Raw genomic sequence first — 15,795 nt, 5'->3', positions numbered from 1 at the left:
GTGAGTACATCTGTTTTTGCTGAACTATTTAGAAGTTGAAGACAACATATATTCCTTAAGGAGATTCTCCTATACACTTACATTATCATTTCTAAGAAAATTAAGAGTAATTCCCTAATATCATATCTTATCATATTCTAATTTCTTCAGGTAACCCAAAACGTCTGCTTTTTTGAATAAGGATTCAATTGGTTATGTCAGTATCTTCTAATTGACAGCTGTTCTTCCCGCAAGAAATGGAGAATAGTGTTTCACCTCCCTAAGACCCTAACTTTTTGAGAGATCAGGACAGTGCATATGAGTCACATTGGAGAGTGTGGATTTTTAAGTCTAGCAAAATCCTCTCAAAGTGTGGATTTTGATTTAAGTCTAGCACAGGACCTGAGAGTCTGCCTGTCTAAAAAGCTCCCAACAGGAAGCCACTGCTGGGATCCACAGACCACACTTTCAACAGCAAAGCTGTATAATGTCTCACACAGACTTTAATTTTTTCTTCATGCTGTTATTTACCTCTAAATATATTTTTAAGAAATCTCTTATATTTCATAAAAATTCAAAGTTAATTCTAAAGGTTTTAGATAGAAGTTAATGCATGTTTTAAAAACCACTATATCTCTGGTAGCTCAGCTGGTAAAGAATCTGTCTGCAATGCAAGAGACTCCAGTTCAATTCTTGAATCAAAGTTCCCCTAGAGAAGGGAGAGGCTACCCACTCCAGTATTCATGGGCTTCCCTGATGGCTCAGATGGTAAAGAATCCACCTGCAATGCTGGGTTCAGTCCCTGGATTGGGAAGATCCCCTGCAGGAGGGCACAGCAACCCACTCCAGCATTCCTGCTTGGAGAATCCCCAAGGACAGAAGGAGTCTGAAGGGCTACAGTGCATGGGGATCACAAAGAGTTGGACACAACTGAGCAACTAAGCACACACATATCCTAAATCCTACCTAATATCATGCTGCTACCCGGCTAAGCTATACTGTAATTTTTATGGTTGTGTATATGCTTCGATTGATCAAGGTAGAACAATCGCTCAATTCAATAATAAATTCTGAATCCTGATTTAGTTGTACCAAGTTCCACATAAGGAAGCTTTTGCGTTTACCATTTTAAAAGTCATTTCTTTAGGCCCAAGGGTCATCACTATTGAACAACACTGCAATAAATTAATGCCTTCAAGGTTACAGAGATGCAGAAAGCCTCCAAGTTTCTGACCACTTCATTTATTCCTGCCTTCACCCTCCAGACTACTTCATTAACTTATGGCTACATTTCAACCTCACAAAATCACTAATTCGAGTATTCCATTCTCTGACCACAGCTTCAAATTCTGCCAGCTTGCTTGATCAGCCACTCCTATTCTCTTTTAATGCCCAGGTTGAGAAGAGGCTACATCTCCACAAGCCCTTCCATGATCACTGTAGCAGGGAAGGGAGAAAGAGAAGCAGAAAATTTAGTGCTGGTTCTTCAAGCTTCACTTGCAAATGGTGCAAGTCTGCTTATGTTTTACGGGCCAACACAAGTCATATAGCCACATTTAATTTCAAATAGACATGGTAGGGGAAAGGGAGGGGTGAGAGTAAGGGGAGGTGTACAAACCGTACAACCTTATCATGTACCTAGCAAGAACAGAATACGTGTACACAGCCTAATGGCTACTATGTCACCCCCCTAACAATCTCAATCCTAGATGAGCCAATTAACCATGTTCTCCATGACAGTATCCAAAGAGGCTAGAGAAAAAGTCTTGCAAGAAAGGTGACTGGGTCCATTAAATTAACAACCACAACTGCAAACAGATCAAGACATCCCATTATCTACAACTTCTGGTCAACTTATTACACAGCAATCTGAAATTGTTTTCACTCTCCCAATCTCCAACTCCTCCTCTCCCTACTCTTTCAAATATCATCTGGTCTTCTACTTTACTGACAGAAAGGACACAAAAGAGATTGCAAATCAGATATTTCCACCCTTAAACTTACACACTTACTATTGTAACTATTGTTGTAACTATTGTAACTTGATGTCCTGAAAAAGAGATGGGCATAATTAAGGGAATCCAAGAAATATGGTCCATAAGAAACTGGTCATATTTTTACACTCCCCGCACAGCTAAACTTTGAAACTTCCATGGTGACTCAGATGGTAAAGAATCTGCTTGCAATTTAAGAGACCCAGGTTCAATCCCTGAGTGGGGAATATCTCCTGGAGAAGGAAATGGTAACCCACTTCAGTATTTCTGCCTGGAGAATCTCACAGACAGAGGAGTCTGGCAGACTACTGTCCTTGGGATTGCAGAGTCAGACATGACTGAGCAACTAACACGCGCACACACAGGTAAACTCTTGATAAAGATGAGCATTAATACATAACTAATCCTGGCAGAGGAACCAAAAGAACCAGATACTTAACTTAGAATCTATAAAAGACCTATGCCTTTTCTCAAAAACACTGACTCAAATGTGGCAATGTAGTCAATTCCAGGGATTTTTCTGACACACGCAATATGTCTAAACATAGAGTCATTTTGGACAGTAACCTACTATTAAGCAGTCACTCATTTGTATAGCTTTCTTTTTCAATTCCCCGTTCAGGTAAAAAGAGACAAAATTAAAGTCCAATTATTACAAAAAAATTCCAATTATTAGAGCTTCACATATTGCATATCATCAATAATGTGTCTGGAGAGTTCTGAGATCACCCTCACATGTGGAGATTTACTCAAGGACTCACAAGACCTAGCATATAGGTGTACTCATGGCTAACGTTTATTGCAGCAATGTAGTGTGAACACACAGACTATCATAATGAAAAACACACAGGTGAAGTCTAGAGCAATCCAAATGCAGCCTTCCTTACCATTCTCTCCCTCCCAAGAGTGGTCAAACACCCTACATCCTTCCCCCAATAAGTAATGTCTGTGCAATGTTTCTGCTCACAGAAGCCCATTACACACTCACAGGTGCAGGATTTTTATGGGGGCTAGTAACTTCTGGATAAATTATGTTCTACAGAATAAACCATATTGTTCCCAGGCAAGCCAAGCAAGGGCTAACCTTGCAAGCAGACCTTTTTAAGGACAGCCATCTCAGGCCTGCTATGTTGTCTTTTCAGCACAAATAAATTATGGCCATTTTTCTCAGGTGATTTCCTAATAAAACTTGCCAACTTCCAACTTCTGCATTACCCTAATATCTGTCCATAATGTAGGATGTGCAACTAAACTATTTATGTTTTTTTTTTTTAAGGCCATGCTTGTAGAAGCCCATATTCTCAGGAAAGAAAAAAAAAATTATTTTCCTACTCTTGAGCCATTACTTTCTGCGAGGGTGCGAGGGAGGGAGGAAAGGGACAAAATTTCTCCGTTCAGAGGTTCAAAAGGATACCAGGCTCAAAAAAATGACTAGCATTCACTTTTTCGTGCATCACACTCGGTTCTAAGGACTTCAGCGATATTAACCCACTTCATCCTCCCAAGCACCAACCACTTTATGAGGTAGGTTACTATTATTTCCCCCATTTTACACTTGAAGAAAGACAACCAGGAGTTAGGTGACTTGCAGAAGCCAAAAGCCAGTAAGTGATAGATGGCGATCTGGACCCAGACAGTCCATCTCCAGGGTTCCTAATACTACATGATGCTGCCAGAAGACCTTGGTAAGACACGCTTTCTCTGGTCTCTTAACAAAAACATCCCAAATTCCCGAAGAGAAAATCCGCCACGAGGCTGAACACGGAAGGGCGGCCGGAAGGTTGCTGGGTCGCCGCGCCCCTAGGTCAAGGTGAGGCGGCCCCTCTCCCGTCCCGCCTCCCCGGCTCCTCCCGCGGCCGCCCCGACACCCTGCCGGCTCCGCCACTCTCACATGGCCCTCGGTGACCGCCTGGAGCCCCCAAGGACCGAGAAAGGCGGGGAGAGGGTTCTCTCCCAAGCCCGTCCAAGCCACAAGGGGCCAGGGTTGCGTAAACGAAGTTGGAGAAAACTAGGCGACCCAGCAACGGACCCGCAACTCACCCTGACAGGCCGAGCAGCCGCGTCCACAACCCCATGAGACTGCGCCTGCGCAGCCGCCCCTCCCGCCGGCAGGGGCGGGGCCTCGTGTGCCCGCCCCAACGTCCGGACGAGTTGGGACCGCCCCTCGCGTAGCGGCTTACCCGGAGTTGGGCGTGGACACCCGGCTCTGCGGGCTGCAGTCGCACATGCTTCCCGTACTTATACAGGAGTAGGTAGACCCCAGCTAATCTTAGGGTAACGTAAATAGATCCTAATTGGATCCCGATAGGGCTTGGAGTTTGCCCACCTCCCGTATTCTCGGAGTCGGGTTTAAGTCCCACTTGTGGCTGGACACCCTGCGCAGACTGCCTCCGACTTCCCTCCGTCACACTCTTCCGTGCTGTTAAGTCAAATCTATCATGTTTTCTTGCTTTTTTCCATTATTGTTGCTTTACTTGCCGTTCTCTCTTCTTCATTTGAAAATTTCCTGACCTATACCTAAACCTCTTTGAAGCTCGATTATTCAAAGTGTTTTGCACTTTGCATGTTTAGTAAAAGTAGTTGGTTGAAAAATATTTTGTTTGAATAATGTAGCAAACATCCACCCTAGTTATGGCTAAACGCTACGAGACAAGATTCGTAATCTTTAGCAGTTCTTCAGCCAAGGGACAGATGTAGCCTTACGGAGAGAGTCTTGGATTACGAGTCAAAAGTTACTAGAAATAAACCCCCCAAAACTCTGATTTTCTCTTAAAAACTTTGGTTCATTTCTTAAGAAATAGTTTAAATTATTTACAATTATTTACACATAGAGAACTTGGCCAAGGAAGTTATTAGACGTTGGCATTCTGTGTATGGAAACCATTCATTCAACAAATACAACTGAATACAAATATGTGTCATTGTGCTAAGTATTGGGGTACATAATCATGTTTTAGGGTAGGGAATTTTTTTTTCCCCTAGGGAAAAAGAAAATACTCAACAAATAAGCCCAGGTTGTGTTGTAATTTTAAAGTAAAAAATGTCTGCTTCATAAATGATTTAACATTGGATTGGAAACAGAACATGGAGGGAAAAAGGACTTGAAAACGAGCAAATCTAAATAATTTGAATACTAAATTGCATTACAGGGGCTTCCCTGGTGGTTCAGTGGTAAAGAATCTGCCTGCCAATAAAGGAGATACTGGTTCTATCCCTGATCAGAGAAGATCCAAAGTGCCACAGAGCAACTAAGCACCTTGAACCAACCACAACTAACCACAACTATTGAACCTGTGCTATTGAACCAGGAGCAGCTTGAACCAGAACCCCATGTGCCCTAGAGCCCCTGCTTGGCAGCAAGAGAAGACACCTCAATTAGAAACCCATTAACCCCAACTAAAGAGTAGCCCTGGCTGGCTGCAACTAGAGAAAAGCCCACAGCAACAAAGACTCAGCACAGCCAAAATTAAAAATAAAGACACTATAATCAAAGGGGTTTTTTAAATATATCATATACTGGAATCCAATTTACCAGGAAAAAAAGGAGGGGACTGAGTCAGAATATGAAATTTTAAGTTCTCTCTCATAAAAAGAAACAGGAATTATGCAAATCATGATACAATACTTAAATTTTTCTTGAAAATGACAAATTTCCAAAGTTATCTTGATTTCCAGCAGATGTACCCAAATCTCCAGAGATTGCAATCTCCACGTAAAAATTTACAGGAGTTAAGGGAAATTGTCTAACACTGTTTTTGTTTCTGATGTTCTTCAAATTATTTATCTTTTCAGTTAAAGTGAAATTTATTATTCGATGGATGCTTCAAAGGAAGGAAATTATCTTTAAATAATACCTAGTAAGTATACTTTTATTGCTATTGTCAACACATTATGAAAAGAAAAGACATTATGACAAAACATCAAACAGAAATACAAGTTTGCTTAAGGTCTGCTGTGTATACATTTCAAATAATGTTAAATATCTTAATTTTACCATCATTGTTGTCTAGAAATGTATGGAGTACTTTGCTAAGCTATAGGCTATACATATATTAAACTTTTATCATGTGTTTTAAAAGGTACATTCTTTATTATAAAAGTAATACATGAGAGTTTGATATAACGTTCCTCATCTTTTCCGCCTTTCCACATTCCCATTCTCTTCCTCAGAGGTAACATTTCCTCTCCTCTATTTGCTGTTTCTTGTGTATAGTTTCAGGAATTGTCTTTGCACATGATATGCATTTGTATGACATTTTTATATGATTACCATTTGTTAAAAAAGATCATGGTCAGGTTAGATTATGGTCTACCTTCTATTCTACAACTTGATTTTTCTTTTTCACTTGATTATATATTTTGAACTTATCACCATACTAACCTCATTCTTTTTACTGGTTGTTTAAAATTCCAATGAATGGATATATCATTTTTTTCCCAATCAGCCCCCTCTTGGTGTACATTTATCTGTGAGTACTTGTGCAGTACTTGGGCTTCCCTGATGGCTCCCACCGTAAAGTGTCTGCCCGCAATGCGGGAGACCCGGGTTCGATTCCTGGGTCGGGAAAGTCTGCTGGAGAAGGAAATGGCAATCCACTCCAGCACTCTTGCCTGGAAAATCCCATGGACGGAGGAGCCTGATAGGCTATAGTCCATGGGGTCGCAAAGAGTCGGACACGACTGAGCGACTTCACTTCACTTGTGCAGGTATTTTCAATAAATGATTATTTTCAATAAATGATTAACAGTGAAAATGCTGTGTCAAAACAAGTTTTGATAGAAACTCTTGAAAAAAAATTTGTTGCATGAAGGGCAATAAATTTCCTAATTCTTCACTGAATTATCTAAAATGTGGGGGCTTGATGTGGATTTAGAAAGAAATGGAAAAAGCGCTAAGTCTCTTAAGAATCCTCTCCTTTCCGATTGTCTTTCACCTGCATTGTGGCAAAAAATAGAACGAGTTGAGAATGATTGATATCAACTCAGCACTAGTAGACCTTTCCCAGAAAAGTTACATGATTTCTCTCCCTTGCATCCCACTTTAAGCCTTACTTCCTTCCCTCACACTAATTCTGAATGAAGAACCTGGGACATTTATTCAAGGAGCAATGATCAGTACTTCTGTTTGACAAAATCTTTTTGCTCTAAGCCTCTTAAATAAACTAAGTTTGGCACTGTGCTGGTTACAGGACAAATTCATCTCTTCAGGAAAAAAAACCTACAGAAAAATATTTCTCAAATAAGTAGCAATGAACACTTGAAAAATAATTGTTTAGTAATATATGCTCTTGCAAAAGTATAAATTAGATTAAATGTGACTCATTGAAGTCAAGTACATCGTTTTCATATCTGTGTCCATTCCACTTGTGCTTTATGATGGGGATGCTACAGAGAGTACTTGAATCTACAGTATTTAATGACATCTTAGTTCAAATTCAATCCACACAGACTACGGTTAAACTCCAAATGACTTGGAAAAAACATAATTGTAAGTGATGTCATTAGTATAGAAATCTGAACTGGTTTTATTAATTGTTAAAATATTAAAACTGAATAAAAGTACACCCTTCATGAAATTATTCATTGGATTCATACTTTAATAATGCCAGTTGGAAACTTATTTTTAAAATTTTCACTGTGACTCAATTTGCAGTTAATATGGCTTTCATTATCCTTGGGAAGCAAAACTGAGAATAAATTAAAAATAAGGTAATAAGCCAAGTTGAAAATAAAAACAAGGTAATAAGAAACTTTATCCAACAGGCTTAATATGCTCTCCCCACAACCACATACAATGTGTTCTAATTCCAAGAACCTATTATTATGCTAGCTTACACGGCAAAAAGATTTTGCACATATGATTAAGATTATCCCAATGGTCTCACTGTAATCAAAGTTCCTTGTGAAAGAGAGGCAAAAAGGTTAGGAAAAGTGGATGTGACAACAAAAGCAGAGATCAGAGTCAGAGAGAGATCTGAAGATGACAAACTGCTGGCTTTGAAGATGGAGAAAGGGTAAAAATAGCCGAGGAATTCAGGCAACCTTCAGTAGATGTAAAAGTTAAGTACAGAAACTGTCCCCTTCAGAAGGACCTTCAGACTTGCTGACACCTTCAGACCTTCAGAAGGACCTTCAGAAGGACCACAGACTTGCTGACACCTTAATTTTCACCAAGTGACTTCTGACCTACAAAACTGTACATAATAAAATTGTGTTTAGTCAATAAATTTGTGATAATTGTTACATTAGCAATCGCAAACTAACACAGTTCAATTCCGACGCTCAGTCTTGTCCTACTCTGCGATCCCAGGGATTGCAGCACACCAGGCTTCCCTGGCCGTCACCAACTCCCAGTTTGCGCAAACTCATGTCCATCAAGTCAGTGATGCCATCCAACCAGCGAACACATTCATGTTATCATCAAATATAGTCAACTATTATCATGAGTGAGGAAAAGATGAGATTATCTTAATACTGACATCAGTTGAGTCAGCTATGGGAGTTAAGAGTGATTCTTAGCAAAGTGTCCATGTGTTAAAGTTTGCTTTAATCCAATACATAAGAATCCTTGTTTTGAAGTAAACCGGAGGAATTTACTTTATACCTTTAAATATTGCCTTTTTTATATTTTCTTTTCACTTTTAAACTTTGCCTCTCCTTAAAAAAATAATTAAAAAATTTAAAAAAAGCCCATACCTCAGTTTCTTCCCAACCCTGTTTCTTTCCCATTAAAATTTTAAGTTTTAAAGCGATTACTCCTAGTGGCATTACCGGGTTCGGCCAGCGCCTAGCTCGAAGGCGCTCGAGAGCCCGGCACCGCTCGCCGCGCGGCCGGAAGTGAAAAAACAGGAGAACGAAGGGGTTAGCAGCGATGGTGCTGCAGCGCCTGCTGCCCTGGAGTACTTGCCGGACGGTCTTCGGGTCTGCGGAGACTGCACTTTGGGGTGAGCTCAGTGGTCCCCGGGGAAAGGGAGGACGCCTAACCTCGAGCCCCTGGGAAAGGATGGCGTTCGTGACAGTGTTTGCTTCTTTAAGGCTTCCAGTTAAAAGTCAGACCCAGTACACTTGAGCCTTGGGAATGTAACACCCACTTACAGTCCTTGTTTCTTCAGATTCCGGGCTACTGGGGTCTGGGGTTGCTCTCCACAGACACGAAGACAGGTAAACATGACTTCAGGGGGGCTCTCGTGGGAACAGAAAGGTATGGTGCTTGACTGAGCAATGAAGGTCAATTCGCGACTCAGGGAAATGAGCCGTGTTCAATTTCTTCCCTGGAGAGTCGCAATGAGAAGCCGTCTTGCGAGTTTTACTTATGACCCACTAGAGAGCAGCACTCACGGGTTGATCAAACCTAGATAACACGTTCGGCCTGTAATAGTACCATAACTGGCCGAACAGAAGCCAGAGAAGCGGAGGTGGTTAGTGGAGGAGGTGGTCTAGAACTCAGAGCAGACCTCCTGTCCCTTCTCTCTGCTTAATATGCTGCCTCTCCTTTAGCAACAACTTTTGTGGATAAAGATACAGGGACTCCCGTGTAACACTTCCCCGCCCGTTAGTCCCTTGTAACTCTTGGTACAGCCTGTGTAGTTGAAGATGTGTCATTCATACAAATTCTGTTATTTGGTTTTACCTTTAGTCCGCAATCATTTATTGAGCTCCTAATCTGACAGATATCCTGCTGGGATACAGTTTACTTCACCAGTTGGGGGTAAAGGTGAAAGTAGCTCAGTCGTGTCTGACTTTATGACCCCATGGGTCCATGGAATTCTCCCGGCCAGAATACTGGAGTAGGTACCTTTCCCTTCTCCAGGGGATCTTCCCAACCCAGGGATTAAACCTAGGTCTCTGGCATTGCAGGAAAATTCTTTACCATCTGAGCCACCAGGGAAGCCCATTTGGGGTAAGACAGACACAAATAAACCATCACCATACACAACCCAGTCGAGTGAGACTGCACTGGAAAGGATGGAGTTGGAGGTGTTAAGAGAAAAGGTGCCTGTTTCATTAAAAAAATACTTGTAATACATGATTATATTCATTAAACAATAAAGCAAAAATTATATTAAAACAAACAATAAAGCACACCCCTTTATATACTCTCCCCAGATATGAGTATACCTAAATAAATGTACATGCTTCCCAGGTGGTTCAGCAATAAAAAATCTGCCTGCCAAGCAAGAGATGAGGGTTAAATCCCTGGGTCTGGAAGATCCCCCGGAGTAGGAAATGTTAATCTGGGTATTCTTGCCTGGGAAATCCCACGGACTGAGTAGCCTGGTGGGCTATAGTGGGGTCACAAGAGTCAGTTATGACTTAGCAACTAAACAAATCTATGTGTGTGTGCACACTCAGTTATGCCCGACTTTTTGTGACACCATGGACTGTAACTTACTAGGCTCCTCTGTCCATGGAATTTTCTACACAGGAATACTGCAGTGGGTGGCCATTTCCTTCTCCAGGGATCTTCCCAACCCAGGGATCATGTGTCTCTTGCATGTCCTGCATTGGCAGGCAGGTTCTTTACCAGCTGAGCCACTGGGAAATATTTAATATATAGTGTGATCTTCTGCACTTACTTTTCTGTAATTTTTTTTCTCACTTAGGTATTCAGAAGCTTAGGTATTCATGGCAGTACATAAAACTCTTTTAACCACTGCATATACCCCATAACTATGAATTACCCTAAAGCTAGTTCCTTATTGATGGATATTTTAGTTTCCAGTTTCTTTGCTATTATTAAAAGTTCTTCAAAAATTATCATTGTACACGCTTTTTTGTATATGTACACCCTTCTTTGTGTATAAGTATTTTACAGGAATGGATACCTAGAAGTGGAAGTGTTTGATCAAAGGGGAAGTGGTAAGTGAGGTAAAGGAGGCTTAAAGAGTGCCAGGTAGAGACGAGAAAGGTGTTCCCTTCAGAAGGAACAATGGGCATAAATCATGAAGGAAAGGTGAAAATAGATTATTGTGTACTGTACAGATCACTTAAACCTCACAGCAACTCTAAAAGTTAAATAATAATATTTGATTTTACTCTCCCAGAGAGTTTACGTAATCTGCCCAGGGTCACAGAGCTAAATGTGCAGGCCAGGATTTGAATCTTGATTTATCTGACTCTAAAACCCCTGTTCTTTCCACTATGAAAATGAGACTTTATGTAAGAAGTCAAGTCAAAAGATTGATATGGTGAGCTGACTTGAACAGTGGGGAAAACTCCTTTGACTTACTCTTTCCAGATATTAATAGCAGTGTCATTTTGAAGGTAGCTAGTCTATTTTATTCTTTACAGGTTTGAAGTCAATAAAAAGAAGCTGCCTCAATTTTTGTACCACTATTTGTGAAGATGTCACTTATAAGGAACTTAAAAACCTCCTGAAGTCCAAAAAAACTATGTTAATTGATGTTAGAGAGCCATGGGAAATTCATGAGTCTGGAAAAATCCCCGGGTCTGTCAATATACCATGTAAGTGATGTGTTTTAACCTCATTTGTTAAGAAAACATGTATCTAGTAATTGACTGTATCTAAAATTTAATCGAAATTCTTAACATTTTCTTTCAGTGGATGATGTAGGGGAAGCTCTACAGATGAACCCAAAAGACTTCAAAGAGAAGTACAAAGAAGTAAAGCCATCCAAATCTGACAGTCTAGTGTTTTCTTGTTTAGCTGGAGTGAGAAGCAAGAAGGCTATGGTCACAGCAGTATCTCTGGGCTTTAACAGGTAAGCAGCTTAAGGATACGGAGAAGGCAATGGCACCCCACTCCAGTACTCTTGCCTGGAAAATCCCATGGACAGAGGAGCCTGGTGGGCTGCAGTCCATGGGGTCGCTAAGAGTTGGACACGACTCAGTGACTTCACTTTCACTTTTCACTTTCATGCATTGGAGAAGGAAATGGCAACCCACTCCAGTGTTCTTGCCTGGAGAAGCCCAGGGACAGCAGAGCCTGGTGGGCTGCCGTCTATGGAATCGCACAGTCGGAGACGACTAAAGCGATTTAGCAGCAGCAGCAGCTTAACAATAAAAATGGGTTTAGGATATGTATTGCAGTGTTTCCTAGGCATATTTTTATTGGTCTACTGAAGAATTTTATACTCACTATATTAATGGAAGTATAGAGTACAGACTATTATAGACTGGCTGTACTTTTCATTCTATGATCCTTTAAATATGCTTCAAATGTAACTATTATGGTGAAAAGTCATTGCACTACTAAATCTCTAAAGTCATCTTATCTCTAAAGTTCCTGTGAACCTTGTGCTGTAAAGCAGGAAAAATGGTTAGAGCACTAATTATTTGATGTATGTTTTTAGTGCTCAACACTATGCTGGAGGATGGAAGGAATGGGCAACCTATGAACTTTCAGAGAAGAAACAAGAAAATTGAATTTTGGAATATAAGCTGACCCTTTCCTTGTGTACATGCAGCCCAGAATAGTGGAATAGGCAAAAGAATAAAAATGTAGCCCTGGAACCACTGGTTAATGGGAAAGGGAGTTTGTATATGTCAGTTATTTTTTGTTGAATCTTTTTCTCACCTATGAATTGGGAATACCACATCCCCCAGCCTATTTCCAAAGGCTAATGATGATTAAGGTAATGTATGTGACTCACCATGGAAACAAAGGTTTCTAAAATAAAGGGATTCTAAAATAAATTTTTAAATATTTTAGTATTATTCAATAGTATATTCCAAAATACCCAGTCACTTGTATTACTTAACCATCATGTGTGACCAGGTGTTCAGCATAGCTTCTATACTCTTCATCAAAGAGGCTATGAGCTAGACCGGTAGATTACCAAACAGACTTAACCTTAAAATACCAAGAATCTGGGATGAAAAATAGGTGAAATATAAACAATGAAAAATATTAACAATATGCAAAGACTTATGGCACTATGACCAACATGGTAGTGATACAATTTGGAATCTAAAAAGGTAATATGATCTATAGGGATAGTAATCAGAACAGTGGTTGCCTCTGTTGAGGATAAGAGATTAACTAGAAAAATAAGGAGGAAAATTTCTAGGGTGACAGAAGCGCTCTCTATCTTGATTGAGGTGCTGCGACACAGGTATAATCATTTACCAAAACTCACTGAAGTGAACATTTTTAAATGATAAACTATCTGTAATTATATCTCAATTAAAAATAATGAAAATATTATTAGAAGAAAGTTTAAATGCAAATGATTCCCACTAGCATGAGTATATACCTTTAGAATGTTAAGTCCTATACTTGCTCATATACTGATGAGTGGTAAAACAACTTTGTGCTTTCTTCCATCTGTCTCTTTGGACCCATCTGTTTTTAGTCTCATTTATATAGTCACTCAGAACATGTAAGGCCTGGAAAGTTAACTGTAAGGACCTGGTTTTTGTCCTAAATAAATTTATTGAGCTATTAGAGAATCTGGGGTAGACATGTGATGTTATCACCTTGAACTTCTATTTCTGACACATCAGTCTAGTTTCTAGCTGAGCAAACTCCCTACAAGAACTAGAAAAGATGGAAAATACATGTAATACACACACACACAGATACACTTTTTGATGTTGGCTCATCCTCCTCAGCTCTCCTCCTCCCCAGATTGTGACTCTTCAAATCTCTGCTGCCTTTAAGCAAATTGTATTTATATAAAAACAAATATTACTAGGGCATATATATTAACAAAGTGAGGCTATTAACAGCCACAAGCTCACAGAGAAGAAAAACTATGGAGAGTGGACTGCTGCTGAAGTACTTGACCCAACAAGGAACAGGTAAATACACCAGGGTGAAGAGTCTGCAGAAACATACCAGACTTTTAGTTAAAACCCCTGCTTCCAGAAGGCAAAAAATATTCAAATAAAAAGGAAATACTACAGAACACGAAATTATCTGTGTATACTTAATATATACTGAATGTAAGTTTAACAACAATTATGCAGTTTACCTGGGAGGATGATGGGAGTAGAAGTCCCAGGGTAGAATGAGTGTGGGGGCAGGGTGGTGGTGGGGTGGATGGGAGTTGGAATAGAGAATAGGAGGTATGCAAGAAAGTTAAATCTTCAATAGTAGGAAGTTGCGATGATATTTAAAACTGAAAAAAATTAAAAGAACCTGGAGGGCAAGCAGAGGAGGCAGTAAAGTGAAGTGTTTAAGAGCCTGGGCCTTGGAGTCCACTACCCAGATTTTAATAAAAATCTAACCGAAGCTTGCTAGAGAAATATCAATAACTTCGGATATGCAGATGATACCACCCTTATGGCAGAAAGCGAAGAACTACTAAAGAGCCCCTTGATGAAAGTGAAAGAGGAGTGTGAAAAAGTTGGCTTAAAACTCAACATTCAGAAAACTAGGATCATGGCATCTAGTCCCATTACTTCATGGCAAATAGATGGGAAAACAGTAAAAACAGTGACACACTTAATTTCTGGGGCTCCAAAATCATTGCAAATGGTGACTGCAGCCATGAAATTAAAAGACACTCGCTCCCTGGAAGAAAAGTTATGACCAACCTAGACAGCATATTAATAAGCAGAGACATTACTTTGACAACAAAGGTCCGTCTAGTCAAAGCTATGGTTTTTCCAGTGGTCATGTATGGATGTGAGAGTTGGACTACAAAGAAAGCTGAGTGCCGAAGAACTGATACTTTTGAACTGTGGTGTTGGAGAAGACTCTTGAATGTCCCTTGGACTGCAAGGAGATCCAACCAGTCCATCCTAAAGGAAATCAGTCCTGAATATTCACTGTAAGGACTAATGCTGAAGCTGAAACTCCAGTACTTTGGCCACCTGATTTGGAGAAATGACTCACTGGAAAAGGCCCTGATGCTGGTAAAGATTGAAGGCAAGAGAAAGGGACAACAGAGGATGAGATGGCTGGATGGCATCACTGACTCAATGGACATGAGTTTGAGTAAACTCTGGGCGTGGTGATGGACAGGGAGGCCTGGCATGTTGCAGTCCATGGGGTTGCAAAGAGTTGGACACGAATGAGCAACTGAACTGAACTAAATCCAAGCTCTTGACTTGTGATTGGGTAAATTACTTAACTTTCTGTTCCTGAGGACAAGAACATCTCTGAAAAGGCTGCCTGAAAATTAAATGACTTCATTAGGTAGAGAGCTTAGAATATACTTGTTATATAGTAAGTAAGTGCTCAATAAATGTGATAAGCATGTTACTTGAAAATGTGGAAGTAACACAACAGGAAAGAAATGACTAAAAGTTGTTCTTAGAGCAGGAATAAAAAGCAGATAAAATGGAACTGGATCTGACATTTTCCTTATGTCTTATAGCAACACTGTCCAAAAGAATTATGATGCAAGCCATTATGTGATTTTTAATTTACTTACATTTAAAAAGATAAAAGAGGTGAAATTAATTTTAATATTTTTATTTACTCCTAGGTATCTAAAAAATCATTTAAAACATATAATCATTATAAACAAATTTGATATCTTACATTCTTTTGTACCAAGTATTAAAATTCAACATTTATAGCACACTTCAATTCAGAATAGCCACATTTTGAGTGTACAGTAGCCACATGTGGCTAGCGGCTGTCTTACTAAATAATGCAGCCTACGGTAATACTTAGTTTTAAAAAACAATACACATCCTCAATGGCTGCTAAGTAAAGGAAGAGCCAACCAGCCATTATATGCCTCCTGAGGGAAAATATCCATACTTTATACAGTAGTTTATAAAGGAAAAAGAAAAACTGAGCCTGAACCTGATCAAGCTATTGCATTCCATTAAAAAGAACAAGTTAAGTAGCACCTCAAAGATACAATCAGCAAAGTACATATGATGGGAAATTCTTAATGAACAG

General features: G+C 39.9%; 2 protein-coding genes across 10 annotated transcripts in view; one reads left to right on the top strand and one right to left on the bottom strand.

Moving 5' to 3' along the window:
- Window positions 1-4,083, bottom strand: part of USP45 (ubiquitin specific peptidase 45) — a 56,644-nt gene extending 52,561 nt beyond the window's left edge. For 6 of the 8 annotated variants that reach the window (XR_011258799.1, XR_011258800.1, XR_011258801.1 and 3 more), the window contains exon 1: window positions 4,014-4,083. The gene's annotated coding sequence lies outside the window, so the exon portion shown is untranslated. The remainder of the gene's footprint in view (window positions 1-4,013) is intronic. The other 2 variants (XM_069599208.1, XM_069599210.1) reach the window with 2 other exon arrangements.
- Window positions 4,084-4,141: 58 nt separating this feature from the next.
- On the top strand, window positions 4,142-13,850 carry LOC138445307 (thiosulfate sulfurtransferase/rhodanese-like domain-containing protein 3). Of its 2 annotated transcripts, none has more exons than XM_069599206.1 (6): window positions 4,142-4,221; window positions 5,766-5,830; window positions 8,736-8,917; window positions 11,265-11,438; window positions 11,536-11,695; window positions 12,287-13,850. In XM_069599206.1, the coding sequence occupies exons 3-6, from the start codon at window positions 8,845-8,847 to the stop codon at window positions 12,357-12,359; spliced, it is 480 nt and encodes a 159-aa protein (XP_069455307.1). In that variant the 5' UTR covers window positions 4,142-4,221; window positions 5,766-5,830; window positions 8,736-8,844; the 3' UTR covers window positions 12,360-13,850. The 2 variants fall into 2 exon arrangements, with proteins under 2 accessions (XP_069455307.1, XP_069455306.1); XM_069599205.1 differs by having other exon boundaries at window positions 8,715-8,917.
- The last annotated feature ends 1,945 nt before the right edge of the window (window positions 13,851-15,795 follow it).

The sequence above is a fragment of the Ovis canadensis genome, chromosome 8 (genome assembly GCF_042477335.2).
Source record: "Ovis canadensis isolate MfBH-ARS-UI-01 breed Bighorn chromosome 8, ARS-UI_OviCan_v2, whole genome shotgun sequence".
Taxonomy (NCBI): Eukaryota; Metazoa; Chordata; class Mammalia; order Artiodactyla; family Bovidae; genus Ovis; species Ovis canadensis.
Note: the sequence above shows the minus strand (reverse complement) of the source record. Positions and strands in the feature narration are given on the sequence as shown.

What these genes read in the sequence shown, in the direction of transcription:
- LOC138445307 (XM_069599206.1), top strand. Translation starts at nt 8,845, where the DNA reads ATGGTGCTGCAGCGCCTGCTGCCCTGGAGTACTTGCCGGACGGTCTTC. An exon ending in TGCGGAGACTGCACTTTGGG is followed by an intron (nt 8,918 to 11,264) that starts GTGAGCTCAGTG and finishes TATTCTTTACAG; the next exon opens with GTTTGAAGTCAATAAAAAGA. An exon ending in CGGGTCTGTCAATATACCAT is followed by an intron (nt 11,439 to 11,535) that starts GTAAGTGATGTG and finishes ATTTTCTTTCAG; the next exon opens with TGGATGATGTAGGGGAAGCT.